Raw genomic sequence first — 21609 nt, 5'->3', positions numbered from 1 at the left:
TCTTACAAACACAAGGAACATCGATGAGCAGCACATTTGCCCCTAGCCTGGCATGCCTCTATGTCGACAACTTTGAGAGACAGGTGGCCCTTCTTGAAGACAACCCGTACCAACAGTAGATCAAACTCTGGAAGGGTTATATAGACGACATCCTATTGGTCTGGACGGGCTCTAAAGAAGAGGCACTTTTGTTTTCCTATTGACTCAATGGGGCCAATCCTTTCCTGAATTTCACCATGACCATAGGTGACAACCAGCTTCCATTCTTAGATCTACTCATCTTTGAAAATGATGGAGGATTGGCTACAGAGGTATACTACAAGCCAACGGACCGCAACAACTTGCTACAGTTTCAGAGCTTCTACCCGCGGGCCCTGAAGGAGAACCTCCCAGTGGGACAATTTCTATGACTACGACGGAACTGCTCCACGTTAATAGACTATCGCAAGCATGCGGACAAACTAGCTACTAAGCTACAAGCAAAGGATTATCCCACCCATCTGGTCAGTAGAGCCCGAAAAAGAGCACGCATTAATAATAGGGACCAGTTACTGCAACCTCGGGCAGTGAAACCAGACATGGAACAAATAGTATGTGTTACGACCTTCGGCCCACTATCCAACAGGATCCAGAAGATCATAAAAGAGGATTGGAAGATCCTCACGTCTGGTGGCTTACCTTTCCAGCAGCCACTACATGCCTCCAAGAGAGCCACAAACATACGGGATATGGTGGTCCATACAAGACCGAAAGAGAAATCCCACTCCAGACAGGCTACACTCTGGCACTTACCACCTCTAACAGGCCACCACCCCTGTGGTAATTGTAGTGTTCGTTGTCTAACTCAAAAATCCACAACGTTAGGCTTAGACTTAAAGACCCCATGGGTACAAAAATCCCTTACTAACTAACAGTAAGAACGTGATTTACTTGATCAAATGTCCGTGCCAACTCAAATACGTGGGTATGACCACTAGGAAGGTCAGCACCAGGATCTGCGAGCACAGGAGCACGATCCGGTGTAAACGCGACGCCACCAAGCTGACCAACCATTAGCCTCTAGGGATTGGGTAAGATTATCTACTTGCCCTCAGTAGTAGTACCTACAATATGTTTATGCAACTCTGTGCATGAATACTGCGTAAAATAATTGTATCTCTCTTTTTGTGCATGTGCAAATTTTCCGTGTCACGTGTGTGTTTGGTTTGCTGTGCAGTGCTTCACGTTTGTATTCATTGCCTGTCTGTTTTATACCCTGTAGGCCACCTTTCCAGACCTAGTACTTATTTACGCACTCTCTCCTGTTCTTTTAACAGTGAGGTTGAGTCTGCCCAGGTGGCAATGTCCTACCTGGGTGGGGCTAGGTGGTCAAATGATGAAGCATGACACTATATAGTGTGTGAGACCACCTAGTCCGTAAAGGAAATCCCCCCCTGGTTTTCCCCTTTAACTGCTCTCCTAGCTCACACTGACCCCCCTTCCTCCACTAGAGGACCACGAGGAAACCCTGTGCACAACTGGTACCACCAGAACCTATCCCTCGATATATAATAGAACCCCGTACTCCTTAGTGTGTTTTTTGGTGACTTAGGGAGTTGATCGATGCTGCATCTGCTTCAAGGCACTGGTCACTTATGTTGGAATGGTGCAGAGTACCATATATGTGAGAATGGGTGAGAAAGAGCATAGTAGGGACAGGGAGACATGGAACAGAGGAGGGGAGGGGGCAGCAGGGTGAAAGGTACAGAATTGAGCGGAGGGAAATAAATACACAGGATAGTGTGGAGACGAATTACAGGCACTACCAGAAAAACTGCATGAAAAAAGATAAGAAGGATGTGAAGGCATGCATTTTCAGAATTGGTTGTCACTGCTGTTAAGTCTTGAGCATCTTTCTACCATTTTCCCCTCCTATGTTCCTCTTTGAAAGTCTTGCGCTGATCTCTTATAGTGCCTAGAAGCTACGGCTTTTGCTGTTGCTATGCTGTTAAGATGTTGTACCTCTGTGCGCCATAAATACCCTAAGAAAAACAGAGAGAAATGAAAGGCTGTGGCTCTGTGCAAGACACATGGACTAAATGAATACTGGCCAATTTGTGTGGTATGGGGTGAACGGGGGTTAAAACCATCCCTCTTGTGACAGGGTAGCCACTCCTCGCCTTAAAACGTTACTATAACTTCCCCCTCCAACCCTTCCTCTGCTCAGTCATTCCCTCACCAGCTAATAACTAGATCTCTTCTTGCTTCCTTCCAATGCAGTGCCTTTTTCACCTCTCCTTCCTTCTGGCTCCCCTTCCTCTGCACAGCCGTCTGCTGTCTGCTGTTGGTAGCCCCCTCTAGTTCTGCGTACAGCGATCCCTTCTATGGGAGAAATTATCCTCCTGGGAGATACCAGAGAATCTGTTAAAAGCAATTCAGCAGCTATACACAGATACATGGATAAGAGTTAAGATATGGGATGGATCCTTCCTTTTGAGGGAAATTAAGACAAAACAAGGACTGAAACAGGGTTGCGTACTGGCACCATATCTCTTTAATCTCTTTCTATCAGACTTGACTGCAGAACTAAATAATTTAACTGCGCACTCTCCAAAACTCGGCGATATGACCATTTCAAACTTTCTAAATGCTGATGTAGAATCCGGAGTCAAACCAAAGTAGGGCTACGGCAGCTCATCGTAAAGGTATTTGAATAAGCTGAGCAGAATGGAATATAAATTAATCAGAAAAAAAACCAAAATAATGGTAATCAGTAAATAAACTTCTAAAGTCAAAAAATGGTCCATGCAAGAGAGTGGTTTGGAACAAGTAAATCAGTATAGATATCAGGCTGTACTCTTTGTTGAACAGGGCTCTTTTCTGCCCCAGAAACAGGAGCTATACAGGAAAGGAAATGTTTCACTGTGCGCCTTCTGCACTCTAAAAAAAATATCTGCTTACTGGCCCTAGCTACCGGCCCGTCAAGTCATTGCAGCTTAACTAATTCCAACTTTAGGGTACGGAAGTGAAGCCCTGTGTGGTCAAGATGCTATGATCCTAAATAAAATAACTGGAACATTTTTGGTCCTTATTCCAGCTACCGAGGCATACCTCCCAAGCTCAAGGTTGGAGATTGGCTATTTAAATCAATGTATAGACAGGAAAGCCAGTTACATCAAAGCCTGGAAATGTTTACAGCTAACAAAAGAAAATCAGCTCTGCCGAGCACTCTGGAAAGAGATTAGTTCAAACTCTAATGCCAAATCCCGACAGTACTTAAACCAGGAACTAAAAGACTTGGAAGCAATTATTGGATTCAAACTTTTCCTATCTTGCCTTCAAAAACATCTTAAACTGAACTGTGAGGAAAAGATCAGTAAATATGGACAAGAGCTAATTAGCCACCAGATCGCATTCCTGGATGGTAATAAACGAGTATTAACTCTTGAAATATCAGCCATATCTGGAGGCTGGGTGGACAAAATCAGACAACTACCTTTTCATCAAATATCGATTTGGCATTTTTCCCGGTGGTGCCCATCTAGTCTCGTGGGAACGCCCTGCAATAATTCCTCAGTGCAGGTTGTGTGGCCGTGGTCAAAAAAATATAATTCATTGGATCTGTATTTGTAACGACCTACGAAATGAACTCAAATGTCTATTGAAGGCAGCATTCAATCAAAGGGTCATACGGTCCTGCAGGCAAGCGGGGATTGCCTGCTTTAAACCTTCTGCCGTTGTTCTGAATGCTAGATTTACCAAATTTGTATGTTTAATATCAAACATTTTTTTAATACAAGTTCATAATTAGCATAAAAATAATAATTCTCCATACAGAATTTATGGAATTACTTTTATCTTTTATTCCATATAGTATTTTAGAGTTTAACCGACAAGGGTACTGTTAATTTGTATTTACCTCGGAATAGGAGGTATTTATTAGAAGAATTTCTTAAATGATATTATCCTTACGCACATTAAGAATTTATGGTAATCATCCCAGACTGTATATATTTTGTTTTAATTCGAATGATGTGATGTATTGGTTTTTATTAACTATGCATTAAAATAAAACTTGAATTTGAACCCTCCATTTCTGCTGCTTCACTCCCTTCTTCCAGGCACTTTTAGCTGCCTAGCGCCAATGCAGGCACCCTTGCGTCACGGGGCAACGCTGTAGGCTGGATTGGTTTTGTGCAGGAAAGGACATCTTACTTTACAAAAAATCCTGAGAGGCATTTTGCAGCACACACACAGAAAGTGGAAAAGACGAGGAGATATAAAGATATTTCTCCTCGATTTCCCTCACCTAGAAAAGTGTAGCATTTTGACGCATTCCCAGGTCTACCACAAATGGTAAATTTAGGAATATGCCAAAATCCATGCCTGGATGAGCGGGAACACACATGCTACACCCATGGAATTCCTCCATGCAGCAGAGTAACGCAGGCAGCAATTTAAGCAGCCTTGCATTACACTCGGTCTATCAATCGATGGAGGGCCACACAAGGGGTCCTTGCATGGCTTGATAAATCTCACTTAGGTTTTACATTGTCCTTGTGCACCCTTGCATGGCACAAGGGCAATTCAAAACCTTGACAAATCTGTACCCTTGCTTTTACCTGATGAAGAACAAATATCCTACAGCCCCTAGTCAAGGGTGTTAAAGACACACCTGTTAGATCTGTTGGATTATCTTCCATCTGCACTTAAACATTAGATGTATTTGATCAACATTTTAGAGAGAGGTAATGTTTTAAACTACAAGTATATTGCCATTTGGCACCAGTGCTACAGCATCAATATGTCAATCAATGGATGATGTAACAGTTACCCTAATAGTGAGACAAAAGGTGCAAAGGCTTCCTATTTTGATGTCTTACTAACTACATTTCTCTGCACCTCTCAGAAGTACTCCATCAAAGTTGGCAGACATTGAAACTCTGCAAGTTTCACAATGGGGTCAAGCACTGAAATGTATAAAGAATGCTGTATGCCAGACAATGTGAGAACTATCCTTCTTATAATATGTTCTTATAACGGATTGTTGTGGTGCAGCCTTGAAGTAGGGGGTGGTTAAGGTGTGAGGGAAGAGGACCAGCAAGATCAGGGAATGTGGAAGGGAGAGTTTGTACTTGTGAAAAACATTGTAGTTCAAGTTTGACAAATGCTACTCTACAAGGGTGGGAACCGTAACAGAATTTCAGGATAGGCATGAGTCAACTGTATAAGCAATGACTGAGTGGAATCTATGGTCAAGTGATATCTGGGGAAAACGGATACAGCTGTGATCTTTCGGGCCACTTTTGGTCCCTAAGGTCTTTAGCTTTCCAACCCTTTCACCTTTTGGGAGCTCAATACTACAGGTTCCCAGCCAAAACAGAATCACTGATTCGATTATTTATTGTCAATGTCTCGATACTAACAGCCCCCACCCTTTGGCAATCATCCAACACAGCATCACCACTTGTGATTCTCCTCCCAGTGGAGTGGGAAACATCAGCGGGCCTTGTTACTTCTCTACATATTACTGCAAAACAAATCCTATACTGATGACAAGACCATGTAAAAGTGATAGCTCTTGTCTCAATTAATTGATCTCATCACTAACTTTCCTTGGTCTTAGGAAAGAATTTAAATGTGTATCACGAAAACATCTGAGAAGCATAGGATGTGGTTCAGACAAACAGTACGGAACATGATCAGATTTGAAAAAAAAAAAAAAACAGCTTTAAAACCATACATTTCGAAAGACCAAGGCATTTGTTTATATAGTTTCCAAATGGATAAGACATAATACAGTTTTATTTACAGAATCAGTAAGGACTTTCAACAGTTAAATATCAAGACAAGTGTTTTGCTAAACAGCAGCACATCACTCGAATTCCACTGAACGTTTTATCCTGTAAAGAAGAAAAAAAAAGACACTTTGTTAAACATCAGATTTTTTTTTTATTTTGTTCTGCTAGCATCTGTTACACATTTTATCAAATTGCAAAGTACTGTGTGGCCAGACGCATATTTTAAAAAACAAAAAAAGCGTGCTGTCCACAGCGTGGGCACAAGGCTCGTCTGAATTGTGACGACAACTGCTATGACTAAGGGTGCAGCAGTTTCACACCATTGCCCCATATGTTGCTGCAAGCAGTTGAATGTCAGTGTATGAGGCGGCATGGGAACAATCCCGAAGGCAGATGCCACTGTCTCTGCCTTATGGAGGTTCTTTTGTGGTTGGTGTCAAGACACACATAATGCACCCTCTCAAAGTGCTCATTTTGGATAGACTAACTGTGCACCACTTTGTACGTGGCACACAGTAAACGATCCTCCCAGGAGATGCTGAGCCCCATTATCCGTATCATTAATTCACTACAAAAAAACAAAGGTTACAGGGACGATATACTTAGGTTCACGTTTTACCCACACAAAAACCATAGAAATTCAGCAGATATGCTTGGTTATATTAATGTTAAGAAACTATAACCTGCGGCCTAAAGTTAAACACAAGAGTTATAGCTTTTTCATATAAGTATAACTAACTGCTGATTTTCTATGGTTTTGTGTGGGTAAAACATGATCCTAACTCTGACAACCTTGTAACCTTTTTTTTTTTCAATGAATTCCTAGGTTTCTAGTGACAGCTTAAAGTGTTGTTATACCTTATTTACTCACAAAATAATTAACACTCCAGTATTGGGCTCTGGCATTTCCCCTTTTTAATTCTCGATGCCAGTTTAATTGGGTAGCCTTTATCTAGCTCACCTGTGAAGTAGTACAAATGCTCATAACTGAAAGATACATTTTAAAACATACTCTGAGGAGGAAGAGTCTTGCCTCAGGCAATCCTGTGACAAATACAATGAGTTGTGCATTGAGCACTCCCCTGGCAAATGAAATAGGAAGCGATGTGGGGTTGTCTTATGAACTCTGTGACAAAGACCATAGGAAATGGCATCATTGTTTAGCACAGAGATCTTCTCAAACAGATCTCTAAATCAGGAGGACCTGCGGCTAGGGAGATCGGGTTTTCATTGTGTACATTTTTACACGCATGAAGGGGAGCTCTAGTATCTTCAAGATTAATACAATCTGACTAGTGTCCAGAGCAGCTGGTAGGAACTGTTGTAAATCTGCTGCAAATCTGTCCATGTGAGACCAGATGCAGAGTCTGGTAGCAGAGGGCAAGTGTCTCCAAGAAGTAAGGGATCCATGGGAAGAGGGATTAGGCTGGTATGGCTGGTGCACATTGACCCTGGCAAAAACACCCAGTTATGCACCTGATGTGGTTCCAATGATGTGTGGAGGGGAGATGGTAGGTGGGCACGAATGCTCATAAAGTAATTAAATGGATATCCCAGTTAATCAATGCCCTTCCTCATATCTTTGCGCAGCCTCATTATGTTAACGGGATTATCGAGGCTCACAAAGGGAGGAAGGAGATTCATGCAGGAGGAAGAGGATGATTTTCTGCAGCGTTGTTTCATGAATCGTCCATTTTTAAATACTTACTTGGTGTACTTTCAGCCATGAGGGAACTGTTAAAATGTTTTGTAGAAATACATAACTCCTAAATACAGACAGTACTCACACCTCTCACTGCCTCCTCACCTATATCCATGTACAATTGGAGTCCTAGAGATTTCTTCACCCTCTAGATCATCTAGGTCGAAGTGGTCTACATCCAGATCTTCATCCAGATTTTCTTTGACTAAAGAAGTTAAAACACAGTGAAAGTTATTTTCTTTTTACCTTGTAGTAGTTAGATGTCAGAACACTGGAGGAGCCAATAAACGTAGTGTATCATGTCCTGTACGGCATAATTAATTTTTCCTGCACATCAGATGTCCAATAACTAAAGAACCATTGGTCACCACGAATCGTAACACACTACGTCTCTTTTTACAGGAAGTGTAAAGCTGCACATTGAGGCTCATCTAGGCAGGTCATGAACCACTGCTTTTCATGGCATTTGGACTTGGATTTAGCGACGTTAAAAGAATTATAGTAAGAGTAATTGTGTGCAAACCTTTAAAGCACAAGTAACTGGCATAATTAACTAGACTATTTTTTAAATGATGTTGTTTATACACCCTGGGGTTTCAAAGTGATGATGTCCATGACAGAGTGGAGCGTAGTTAAAATTCCCAATAACAACTAGAAGCAGAGATTCAACTGGCAAGGTTAAAGGGGAGGCTTTTTCATAGCAAGCAGTGCATTTCGTCAAGTGCAGTAGCAGGAAATGTGCCCTATTGCTTCCCGTTGTCTAAGGGGGGACCGGTACTAGTTTTACACTGCTACCATTTAGTTTTAAGAAAGGCAAACTGGTGCGTCACATCAATACTGGCTACTTGTGGTTACCCCTAACTTTATTAGATTACTATTCACTGGACATGATAAAAAAAAAAAAATCGACATAAACGAAATGACACTTTTCTAATGAAAGGTTGAGTTACTTGTATAAGCAGGAGTCAGTGAACATTTAGGTACAAAATATATATATTTTTTTTTTACAGGAAAACATGTTAAATGTTGGAAATGTATGCCCTACCAGAAGCACTATAGTTGTGATACATTCTGAAACTGCTGACATGATTATGCCTTTTCTTGAATGAGGAGATTGATTTTCGTGAAAGTTTTGCCGAGTGAAAGGCTGTGGAATTGTAGCAGAGGTGGCATTGCTTTGGAAAGTTTCTTGAAGAAGCATGAAACTTAGGGAATAAGGAAATGATTGGGCACCATATGAGTGAAGATTGATGGATTCAGTAAGAATTATGGATGAAGAAGGATACTGTAACTAGTGTGGATTTAAATGGGCTCTCCTATCTATCAGTCCTGATGAAGACCCGTATGCAGCAGATATTTGGCCCAAGAGCAAGAGGGGGTCGAAACGTCGACGATATTGCTTAAGCCTTGATTGGTTTGAGCTTTTGGAGAGAATTGGAAATTGGAGAATATAATTCTACTTTGAAGAAATAATATGCTGATTTAATATGGTTGAAGTTTAAACCAACAGGCTGTATTTTAAAATGTATATATTTTTATGAATGATTTTTGGAATGTTTGCGGGGATATCTATTACTTCTCATCCTTTACTATAAACACAAGCACTTTATATCTTTTTTCACTGGTTTCTCTTCTGTATTTTTTGTGATATGATGGGTGGGGGGGGGTCATAAATTGTATATAAAGAAAGACATTCATTTGGTATTTGTAATACATTATTTTTGAGATAAATGAAGGGTAACGTTTTGTGTATATGGAATGTGGTTTATATGGTGGGAAATGATTGTAACTAGGGGTTGTTGTTTTTTTGTAAATGATTCTGCAGAGCGAGCAAATGTGTAGCTGAATGTTCAAAGTCAAGCACACCACGGTAGAGTGGCCCAATGCAATATTTGCGTTGCGGTTTCAGCATGACATGCACATTCGGATCAGTGACCCCCAGCTCTGCACACCCAATGACCTACATAGGAAGCAACAATATTACACTTTCCTTTAAGGCATGGGCCAGCACTACTTAGAGCACTGTGAGCACCAGACGTATACTCTGCTACAGACAAGTCTTTACCTTTTCTGCTACCCACTGCATTATTCATCATTCAGATCCACAGCCATTCCAGCGCAAATAGTGGATACCTTGTTCCTCCTCTAATCTCCACCTCATCTCTTCTCTACCACAGTGGCTGACACAGCAGCCCAGTATGTTTAAGCCTACAGGACTGAATCCACATTCCTATTCCAACATCTGTGACAAGCACCTCAGGGTAGTGAGGTGTTCAGAGGATTGACAAATTGATGGTGGACCTTTTTTGATTTTGTTGACTGGTTCCGGACACCGGCTGCAAATGTGATATTTTGTTGTTTGTTTATTTTGTTGTGTATGTCCATTATTAGGCTTGAACACTTCTACTTGGGCCTGCTTATCAGCCTTTTTCTTAAACCCTTTGCCTTCTTGCCTAGAGTAATATACAGTGGCCCCACTCAGAGATTGGCATACTATACCCTATAATAGGTCTTTATCTCATTGGTAGTATAAGTAGCAAGCTTGCACACTGTAGAATATATATTAACTGACTTGTGGAAACTGCACTTTGTGCAGTTGCTATATTAGTACACTTTATTGTTGTCAACATCTGTGCTAAGATGCTGTGCGTACCTGCTAGTCTTTTTGACCACACGTTTTTGCATCAGAGGAATTTCTCTGAATTTGATGATGGTAGCAGTGTCTGTTAGGCCTGCAGTACTTGTGTGGGGAGCCATCTACCTTGATTCCTTTCCTGCATCCTTCTCCAGCTCCCAACTTGGACACTATTGGACTCCCATAGTGTCTTGGTGGAATACACTCTTCTGTTTTATGCAACTGTCACTGTCATCACGGTCTTCCAATTATTGCTCTCCTTTTTCAAGTATGCTACTGACTTGTTCTACAACTCATAAAGGTACCCTGGAAAGGTCATTCTCCTCCCCCCCCCCCAAGGTCCAACACACTACCGTGGCAGCAACTAGTCTTGAGCTCTGCTACAGGTGAGGAAAAATAGTTAACCCCCTCCCTCAGTTAGGACGTATCATGGCTCAGCGAGATGGAATTTTTTCAAAGAGTTCCTTTGTCTGTGTTCAGTCTTGATCTCATACTTTACATGTTTATTGAGAGTTTGCATTCCACAAAGTGCTCAGGCATTATCCGTTTTACATCAGCATTTGAGGCCTTGGGACCACAGAATAAATTTGATCTATGATGGAGTCCCATGTGTATGAATGTTAGTATGTGCCAGACTTCTGGATTTGGACAGATAGATTTACTGGACAAGCTGCTGTCTTAATATGATTACAGAATGTTTGTACTTGTGTCAGTCCCTGGGCCCATCAGCTTAAGAGCATCCAAGTATTGGGTGGCTTTTTGCTAGATCCTACTTCTTATCTGCTATCTGGGCTGTATATTCAATTCCACTGTGTTGCATATGTCCTCAGGGATGTAACCATAGCATTCTCTCGGGCACCGGCGTAGAAGGCCACACCTTCCCAACAGACACCGTTACCATTTATTATGGCCCCAACTAATTCAGGATTGTAACTTCAAAAAACAATATTTGTAGGTAACTTTGTGGACATCCCCCTAAGACAGTTTGGGTACTGGTTGTGACTCTGATCAGACTTAGGGACAGTTCAAAGTGCTAAACAGCTTAAAATCTGGTTGCGCCTGCAAGTATACACAAAGTCAAGGTCCGTATTTAACTAGGATCAGATGATGCCTCACTTAGTGCCACTGACCTTGGCACTGTTCTTTTTCCTGAAAGACACATTGCTTCTTCCTCTGATTGACTTTGAAATATAGAGCTCAAGATGAGACTAGTAAAAGAATAGTAGCTCTACTCTGAATTGTAGAAGGTACACCAGCCTTTCACAATGATGGGCATAACTCAACCTACGTTCAAGCATTTGCATACTGTAATGATTCCTGGTAAGCTGGGCAATATAGAACCATCACATTAAGTGATAAAGTAAATTCACCTGTCCCTATATGGTAATGGTCAGTTCCCTCACAAACTGGTAGATTCAGGAGATAATCTTACATAAGAGTTCCAACTTCAGTCACTCTACAAATCCCACCTCATGCATCTGTTTCAATTTATTGAATTAAGCCCTCACTGTTTTGCATCAGTGTTTTTAATTGGACAAGGGAGAATCACAAGAAACTTCATGTACAGAATGCAGTAATCTATAAGTTTAATTTAACACTATAGAAGAGGGATTTAACAGTTCCGACTGAGGAAAGATTTAATGGTGGGCTTTAGGGTCTTCCTGAAGGATAACACACAGGGACTCAATATTACCTATTCAGGAAGTACTCTGCATAACTTGGGACAATGACAGCAAAAGGCCCGATATGAGGTCTATTTTTTTCCCATTTTTGGAATCGCCAGACGAATCCATGCTTCCTTCTTGTGTTGTGTGCGCCTCCTCTGCTTGTTAATTTGTTGTAGTGGAATCTGCTTTCAAGAAGGAATAGAGCTGTATATACTATGCTTCAAATCTGTAATGTATTCTCATTTATATTTATTGCTAAACTAACATTCCGTTAGGGAATTTGTGCCCAAATGCTATGCAACACAAAAAGCTTGTGCACTAATGGTTAATTAGGATGCAAAGTTTCAATTTCTAAGCAATTATGAAAATATCATTAGAATGCTTACATTCTCTAGACATTCAATTGCATGCAGTTTATCTGAAAGGTGATACAGTGCCACAAACAATACTTGAAAATGACTGAAGAAGGAGATACCTTTTGACAAAATGTTTCTCAGAAGCCCACAGCCAGCACTACTGAATGTCGGGGGTGCAAAAAAGCAAAGCGGTTTGTTTTTCATGCCATCTCATGCCTCTTTCATATACCACCAGAAAAGCATACTGCTTTATCTCATTCTTGCAGGTTCGTCTTCATCCCTGTTTTAACCCTTTGTCCGTCTTTTACTTCTACTAAATTCCCCATTTTGTGTGTTTCTTTCTCTTGCCCTGGGCTTTAGTCTGCTGAGGAAACGTAAGAGCTGGTGCCCAAAAATGAATGCCAGAGGACCTTACCTACAACCACCACTCAAATTAAGCACTGGCTGTTGACTGAGATACTCAAAGGAATCCATGATGTATGGTTGCTAAAATGATATTAGTGGAATAAATTTGCAAGCATCAAAATGCTTGGTTGTATTACACTACTTTTCTGCCTTAGCAGACTTCAGTGGCACATTGTGGAGGTCACAATGGCATGATAAGTCAATGGACAGGGATAGTACACCGAAATATTAGATTGAACATTACTTACAAAAGGCAATAGAAAAAGGTTGTGTATCTACTGTACTTACGTGTGAGATGTTGTGCACAGATATGCACTGGACCTGTTCCGGATTTTAATATAAAGGTGACAGGTGGGGTGAGTTCCAGTCCAATTACGTTAACCTAATATATAAAAAAAAATGATTTTACCGAAATGGGTACAGCCTACACATTTTCAATTTGCGCTGCTTTGAATTCGGATTAGTAGGTCTTCCAAAAGTATGAAATTAGCCCACACAAACTTAAAAAATTTCCTTGGAAACTTTCAAAACTGTATAGAACAATCTAACTTTTTAGGATCGAATCTGCGAGTGAATGCGTCTCACTTGAGACAGTTGTGCACAGTAAATGGCTTGAAGCCCACCTGTCTCTTATTCATTGTTGGCTTCTTTACATCCTCTATTTGTCACTGCAGTCTAAGCATAATTTCTGTTCTTCTGTGAGTAGCAGGGACCAAGCAATGATTGATTACTTACTTAGTGCTGTCAGCTGCTCCTGACATGATTGAAGTACTGTTTTCTACTTTGTAACTTCTAGTGCCCTGCAAACAGAGGGCTTGTGATTGCCCTGCTGGGCACATTTTTTGCTAAAAAAAAATTGCAGGGTTCTATTTTTAACAGCTAACTTTCTTTTATTTGGCCAAATCGTCTTTTATCACTTTGCACTTCTGTTTTCTTTTGTTTTTGCTCATGGGTGCTGTTCTCAAAAGATGATTATTATCTTGTTCTAAATATTGCACAGCGACATTGTTTCTTGATTATGTGTGAATTCTGAAGTGATGCTTTAACACAATCGTGCAGACCACCCCAATCCAATCCAATCTGCCCAAATCCATCCCATCTCACTCCAGTCCAATTCACTCCACTCTGTCTCACCATCATCCACACCACTACAATGCAATCCACCCCAGTCCAATCCAATCCACCCCAGTCCAATCCAATCCACCTCACCCCAATCCACCCCAATCAAATCCAATCCACCCCAGCCCTACAACAACCCGCAACTGTCGTCCCAACCCTCACCAAAAACCCAAACAGTAAAAGGTGATTTGTGGCAGCCTTTACGCATGGACTCAAGAGTGTGACATCTCAGGGAGTGTTGTGGTTAAAAAGAGATTACCCCTTTTCACATAAACACCATGTCTCAATCAAACACAAGCAATGAAGAAGATGCACTAAAGTTTCAATAGTTTTTATTTAGCAAAACTGCAATCTGCGATAAGTTGCATGGGGTGCAATGATTAGGATAATGAACAGTGCAAGAAACAGAATGGTAAAGACAAAAGTCATTAATACAAAGACCCCCACCATCTTGCAATAATATATAATGACAAAGTATGAGACATGTCCTAATACCCTAGCATAATGAGCCTAACCTCTAAACTAAAAGAGAGCTAGGTATGTTAAACCTAATCTGCCAATGCGATGTTCATGAGATGAGCCCCCATCCCTCGTTACCTTGGAATGAGGTCTCTAGCTCAGACTTCGTAGGGGCACAAAGACTGGGTCAGCATCAAGGCGACGTGCAGCATAGAAAGCAGCGATTATAGCGGCGATGGTATCTGGTCGGAACCCCTCTGACTATCTGTTTAAGTATTTATACAGATCTGTCTGGACCCCTAGTGTAGGTCTGTTCTCAACCAATAGATAACAAAGCATGGTTGGGACGGTATCTTATATAAACAATTCCCTCAAAGCGTGAAGAGGTAAAGTACCTAATGTGCACACCGACAGTTTGTTTATCTTTGTCACTTGATATTGACTCCTTAGCGCAGTGGCACTATTAACGCAAACTAAAACATGGGCCTAACTAAAAACAAGGCAGCCATCTTAAAAGATTTAATTAAATAAATGCGCTAATACAGAGCAAGCTAAGTAGGGTAAAAGTCATTAGGTGACGGGGGCATAAGTCTGCAAGCCACAGGCCAAGCTAACTCTTGTATCCCATTAAAACAAACTAGGATTCCCTACACCACCCCCTCCAATTGATCCACCCCACACCAATCCAACCCACCCCAATTTACTTCAACCCACCCCAATTTACTTCAACCCACTCCAATCCACCCACTCAGTCTAATCCACCACAATCCACTTCACCTCAATCGAATGGATCCCACCCCAGTTCAATCCACCCCACCTCAACTCTCAACTACCACACTCTATTCCAATCCACTGCACACTAGTTCAGTCCACCCCCCACTCCAATCCAGTCCACCCCCACTCCAATCCAGTCCATCCCACTTCATCCCACAATCCATCTCACTCAATCCAGTGCATCCAATCCACCCCACCCCACTCCATTCCATTCCATTCCAATCCCTCACAGTCCAATCTAATCCACTCCACCACAGTCCAGCCCATCCCCATCCCTCCAATCTGATCCACCCACTCCAATCCACCTCACCCCATTTCAATCAACCCAACACCAAGTCACCCCCACTCTACCATAATCCAATCCACCCCACTACAATCATACCCCACTACAATCATACCCCACCTCAATTCACCTCTCTCCACACCAGTGAATCCAATGCACCCCACTACATCCCAATCCACTACAGTCCAATCTAATCCACTCCAGCAGTGCAATCTAATCCACTCCACCCCACTCCCATCACTCCAGTCTAATCCACCCCACTCCAATCCATCGCACCCCATTTCAATCAACCCACAGCAAGTCACCCCGCTCTACCCTAATCCAATCCACCACACTACCTAATCAACTCCAACCCACTCCACTCCACTTCATTCTGTCAATGAACTCTACTCAACTCTGACACTGTACACTCCCTACTCCACTCTACAACACTACTTTCCCTCTCCAGTCTGACACTCCACACCACCAACTTATAGCCATGCTGAACAGCAGCCACACTGGTGTACAACATGGCAAAACACATAGCTCTTGTATAGGCGAGACCTATTGACTTTGCCAATACTGGTTTTATTATGGAAATTCAAATCCACATTTTAAGCTAACTTCTTAAGACTAAATTTAATGTTAGAAGCTGGTGACGAGTGTAATAGGTCAAGAGCCTTGATGTTTCTTAGCATACTGTGGTCATTAGTGGGGAGGGTGCCAAATGCAGGGCCTACCCCCACTTCCATGTAGGCTGGTGGTAGAATATGACCGTTTGGTTTGTGGGAGAGAGATCCTCAGTGCAGAATCTGATCAAAGGTCACTGGCTGCAACTCACGCTGCCAAGCCAGGCTAAAACTCTTGTTTAGTGGGGTTTTAAAGAAGGTGTGCTAAGACCAAGGCCAGGCAAAATCTTAGGCCCTGCACTCTGCAGAATGACTGGCCACTACAAACCTTCACCATCTTCTCGGTATCAGCAGGTCACCAGGCTCCGAGCCGGAGCTGGCTTAGCTGATTTGAATAATGCCTTTCAAATTGTTAATTATAGTTCTAATTAGTATTAAGCTGATTGTAGGTCTGAAGTAACTCCTGGTTTCATTTTCGTTTCGTTTTATTTGTTTTTTAAAACGGAGCTCCTTTCTCTCATCCATTCAAACATATTGCCCTAGTCTACTATGTAAAGCTTTATTTTATTGATTTGGGCCATGTGTAATGTTGGTCCAGATATTTGACTTAAACAGAGGTTCATAAAATAACCCTTTAGGAGAAACATAGAGTGCTCCAATTTTAGAAACAAGTAGGGTCATTGCCCAAAACAAGATGTCCCCCAAAGCAATGAGACAGCTCACTCTTTCTCGTTATAAGGAAACATTGGCATTTGGTCGGCAGTGAAAATATTGTTGAGTGCACCTGGACGTGCAGTGCAATACAACTATTAAAATATCAGAGGTCAATTGATGTTCTTTTTCCACAGTTTTCAGATCAGGACCCGTCAGAGCCTTCCTCTAAAATCTGCAGGAGCATCATGACACCTCTTTCCTAAGTGGTTGGACTGGTTATTGGACTCAATATCTACATCTATCGATGAAGACAGATGTTGAATTAACTTTCATCCATATATGCACGTTATCAGCTGTTACAGCATCAAAACAAGTGTTACCTACAAAACTTGATAGAAGATAGTCTAGTGTCTCACGCTCTGGGAAAGCGCTGCATTGTATTCAGAGAGAAAAAGGTCTATGTGGGTGTGCCCAGCAGTCTAACTTATAGAGATTAAAAAAAAAATCTAGGTACTTACCTTTGGTTAATGGCAGCCTTGGCCCATCCTTTAGGGTGGAGGGGCCATGCCCCCCCCACCTTTTTCCCCTCATGAATACTGCCTGGCAGGCTGAGCAAAGGTCAGCTTGACAGACACTCTCCATTTTCAGATCAGGCAGCCAGGAGCGAGACATGCGCAATTTGCACAGACTCCCGGCTCCCTGAACTGAATTTTGCAGGGCTGAAGAGGTCACAGCTCCTATGGGCCTGGCCTCCTCAGCTCAGGAAAGGTGCCTCGAGGTCCTCCCTTCGGTGACAAGGGGAAGAGTCACATCTTGACTCCGACCTGGGCACCTCAGGTTTAATCCCCTTGAAGCGCCCAGGACGAGTGTCAATCAGTGACACCTCGTCACAGAGTGGGGTGGGGTCAGCAGTCTCACTGACCCCATCCCACTCTGTGACAAAGTTGGGACTGCTGCCTTCCCTCGTTGGCAGGGACATAATTAATTGGTGTGTGTGCTTGTGTGAATGAATGAGTGAGTGTGCTGTCCGCCCCCCTCCCTCCTAAAATTACCGGCTGCCACTGGTTAATGCATTATAATTTGCCCTGACTGAAAAGGTAATTCCAAAGGGCCATGCAAGTAAGTACTGTGCTTAACAACCCATGTCATAATACAATAGGATATATAAAAATCAATTTAAACATCACCTTTAAGAAAAATAATTTAGTAAGATAAATTGAGCGAAAATGAAGATAAAGGATGTTTAAAGTCATTGGAAAGGGAAACGTATTACCAAATAATTCAACAGTAAAAGATGATAGTTTCAAGTTCAGTGGAAATCCAAAAATAAAGATAACAGCTGCACAAGGTGAATGGTGTAAAACACTCTAAAAACAAAAATGTAAATCCAACAATAGAAATGAAATTTAACGGATGGAAAAGGCATTTCCTTAAAAAATGGGCCAAATATTTTTAAAGAAGTGAACCAAAAGGATTTAAGCGCTGTCCTGAGGGTGACTATGGCCTACAAAAACAAAGTTTGGAGCAATAAGAGCAACTATAATGGAGGGGGTTTGGGTGCTTGGAGGTTCTGCAGGTGAAGAGTTTCACCTTCCCAGGTAGAAAAATGATGGCCCTCAAAAATCGTCTGTGCTATCACCCTTTAAAAAGTATCCAGTTTCGGTTCCACAAAGCCAAGGCACCCAAAGTGTGACATCTTGGTCAGCCCAAAAGCTTCACGTTGGAAAACATTAATCTGTACAAACCTGCAGAATTTATCAGGTTCCTGGGGGGTTGGATGCAATTTGTCGACATCCTCCTTCTGAATTGAGGGTACATAGTGTCTGGAGGTGCAAGTGGGCTTAATTCAAAGCACGCTCACCAGTCTGAATGTCAATGTTATGTGATGGTCCAAAGTATGGTCCTCCAATTCAAAACTTTTCAAGGGAGTTTTTTTTGCACTACCAGTTTTCTTGAAATCACTAAGATACATATGTGACCAGTTTTATTGAGGAAAAAGGTAGAGGACTGTCCCAGTTCACACTTAATCAGTTAACTCGAAACACTCGTTTGTAATCCACCTGGAGGCTATGCACTCAATTTGACTTTAAATACCAAATAGATCAGAAGCTTCCTATGGAATCCCAAGACCCTCTCCAGGCCATTGCTTCTAGCTGCAAACACCCCCCCCCTCCTCCCCCCTGCAGAAAACAGACCATTGCAACCAAACAGGGTTATAAACACCCTTTTACAATCTGTTCAGCAGATTGATGGTCCACATGCCTAAAAGCAAGTCTTTTGAAACTGAACCTATCTACGGTCTGGTGTTCCTGCAAAGTGGTTGTGCTGGTCTTTTGTCTTTATAAAGAAAAAATCCATTGCCAACATATTTTGCACATATACAACCAGTTTCATAGCACAGATGATACTGCCTTTCCTCGTGTGTTTGTGAAAACTATCTACTCACTGCTATTCAGGAGCTGTGGGACACAGGGGCAATTCCATTTCCAGAGGAAGGGAAGATAATCCCTACTACCTCCTGTCCAGCTATGTTTTCGACTGCCAACTGTTCATTTGCATAAGCTAATTGCTTATGTTCTCTCTCAGCCCAAGTGAGTGAATTAAGGAACTAACACTGGTCTGAAAAAAAAAAATTCAAGTCAGATTTGAATTCCTTTTTTTAAAATAAAATCTTATTTTTTTGGCTTGTGCATTTCAATCACATCATGACTTGCACTGTGATTTATGTCACTCTCCAACACCAGATATCAGACCAATTATTGACCAAAAGAAACATTTTGGGGAAAATGAGGGTGTAGTTAGCCTGTCAGCTTAGTGTCTTTTAGGCACAGACACACCCAGGTCTATGAAATAAAATGCTTTCTTGTTCACAATTACATAAGTATAATTGTAACTAGGAAGACATCATGCACCTTTTTAATCTAACATAATAAGCACCTTGTATAAATAAACATTTTACATGGGGCTTGGTCTGGCCCAATATTGTCCGTTTCTCATTGGTTCCTGCTCATGCGCCGTACTCCCATGTCCACAGCAGCTGTGCTGGTCTTTCTTGATGCTTTTTTATGTCTAGCCTAGACAGCGCTTGTGCTGTCACTAAGAGATCTGTTGTATGTTCTTTGTGGGCTTCAAGCACGCATATTGCTTTACATTTGTGAGTTTCAGCGTCCTTTAAAAATTCCTTCCTTCCAAGTGGTTGTTCACCCACATGGAGCATAGCTGCAGTACTTGTAGCCTTCCACAGATCTCATTATAGTAGCTGGAAAAGGGACTACTTTTTCCTTAGGCCAATAGCACTGGACATGAGCACTTGAGTTTCTCCAGAGCCATTCTCAGAAGTGCTTGTGATTTCACTGGCTCCTAGGCTCAGAGCGTTGTTTCAGTAAGCAGGGCTGCAAATCTGATTCTTAGATCATCACATTTGCTGGGGATACAATGACCGAGATCAGCTGTTTTCAGAGGGTGCCTCATTTGTTCAAAGTTTCATTCTTTTGATTAACACTGTATAGCTAGTTATAATGCAGCAAAGGGGTGCAGATGCACATCGACGGACGCTACAGTCGACAAATGAAAAGCTCTGGTGTAGTCAACTGTATCACATACAGCGGAGGTTTGGTAAATACAGGGGAGCCTTGTTAGACGCACGCTCAGCTCACTGGAGCCTTTCTCTAGGATGCCTTTAGATTAACTGATATTCCTGTGCGTGAAGCACAAGTGAACTGTGAACACTACTGAATTATACCGAATTTGCATTGTATTCTGTTCTCGACTTGCTTCAAACACCCCAGTCTGAAAGCTGTCTGTTAAACTCATTAATAGGTCTGCAAAGCCTCAGTGCGCGCAGTGGCCAGTGTTTAAAATATGGGGCTCTTTGATTGCTCTGTCTCTTGTAGACACTTTCCCCTGCTTCCCCCCCACCTCGCGAGCCCTATTCCAACCGAGCCAGATGGCGCTCACATCAGAATGAGGTCCATTGCTCCATTTCTGTAAACAGGGAACCAATTACACTACCTTAAGTTACCGGTAACACCATTTTCACAGTTCTGGTATTTTTCTTTCTGCAGTTGAAGTACAATTATTTAATTTAGTTAGGAATCCGATATTGCCTTTAAAGCCAATTGTTTCACTAAGGTTGCTGCTGGTGGGCTTTGAAGCTTTTAAAGTATAGCATATTTTGACCCATTGCCTCCTCTGACGAAACACAAAGACCTGTACACCCAGGCATCACCCTTGCCCCCACTCAGTTACACTACTTGCGTGTTCTACTCCCACCCACTCCACTGAGGGATGTCCTGTACCTCAATAACATGAAACCCAGGCCCTATTGAGGGAGGTTGCCAACCGGTATGATTGAAAGGCTTCGTAGTGTTCTTTGGTTCTCTCTCTAGACCTGGACACAGGCTGAGAGGCGTCCATCAACAAATCACTTCCATTCACGACCAACCTGGGTCTGTCTCAGACTGTAGATAACCTACAGAATAACATACTATGCTGTGGTTTGCAAGGTGTTTTATTTCAGCATCAAGCTTAAGCATGATTAAATGCACATCAAAAATTGACTGGGCACTTGGACCCTAGAACAATTGGCCAAGCCTCCAAGAAGAAGAGAAAGGACACTGGGTCTGGCTTGCCAGCCCCTACAAGTACAGAGGATCAGGAGGAATCCAACCCTGAGGGGGAGGATCTGACCTCTGAGGGAGGGCCACTTCCCCTGCAAGCTCTGCCTGACTTGGCAGAACTGCAAGGGCAGGTGGGCCCACCAGAGAAGGGTTGTGCCAGGGACAAAGAGAGTGTCCCACTCTTGGGGGCCTGAGGCAGACTGCTGCCAGGCAAGAACAAGGGGATACCAGTGGGACCCACAAGGTTTACTGGGAGGATGGAGTTCTCTACACCGAGGCAAGGGACCCCAAACCAGGGGCAACCAGGAGAGTAGTGGTCCCCCAGAAGTATAGAGAATTCCTCCTTACCTTAAGCCATGATATCCCCTTAGCTGGACATTTGGGACAGACCAAGACCTGGAACAGGCTGGTCCACCATTTTTATTGGCCCCAAATGTCAGAAAAAGTCAAGGAGTTTTGCAGCTCCTGTGTCACCTGCAAAGCCAGTGGCAAGGCAGGGGGCAAGCCAAAGGCTCCCTTGATACCACTGCCAGTGGTTGGGACTCCCT

The 21609-nt window shown here is 42.4% G+C and overlaps 1 protein-coding gene across 1 annotated transcript in view; it reads right to left on the bottom strand.

The window, feature by feature from the left end:
• Positions 1-3888: 3888 nt before the first annotated feature.
• The window catches only part of LOC138266597 (nucleoplasmin-like), a 96490-nt gene continuing 78769 nt past the window's right edge, over positions 3889-21609 (bottom strand). The window contains exons 4-6 of the mRNA XM_069215433.1: positions 12834-12927; positions 7588-7687; positions 3889-5882 (exon numbers count right to left, since the gene is read on the bottom strand). Of these exons, the coding sequence (XP_069071534.1) occupies positions 5855-5882; positions 7588-7687; positions 12834-12927 (222 nt within the window). The 3' untranslated portion in view covers positions 3889-5854. The remainder of the gene's footprint in view (positions 5883-7587; positions 7688-12833; positions 12928-21609) is intronic.

Source organism: Pleurodeles waltl, chromosome 11 (assembly GCF_031143425.1).
Source record: "Pleurodeles waltl isolate 20211129_DDA chromosome 11, aPleWal1.hap1.20221129, whole genome shotgun sequence".
In the NCBI taxonomy this organism is placed as follows: Eukaryota; Metazoa; Chordata; class Amphibia; order Caudata; family Salamandridae; genus Pleurodeles; species Pleurodeles waltl.
Note: the sequence above shows the minus strand (reverse complement) of the source record. Positions and strands in the feature narration are given on the sequence as shown.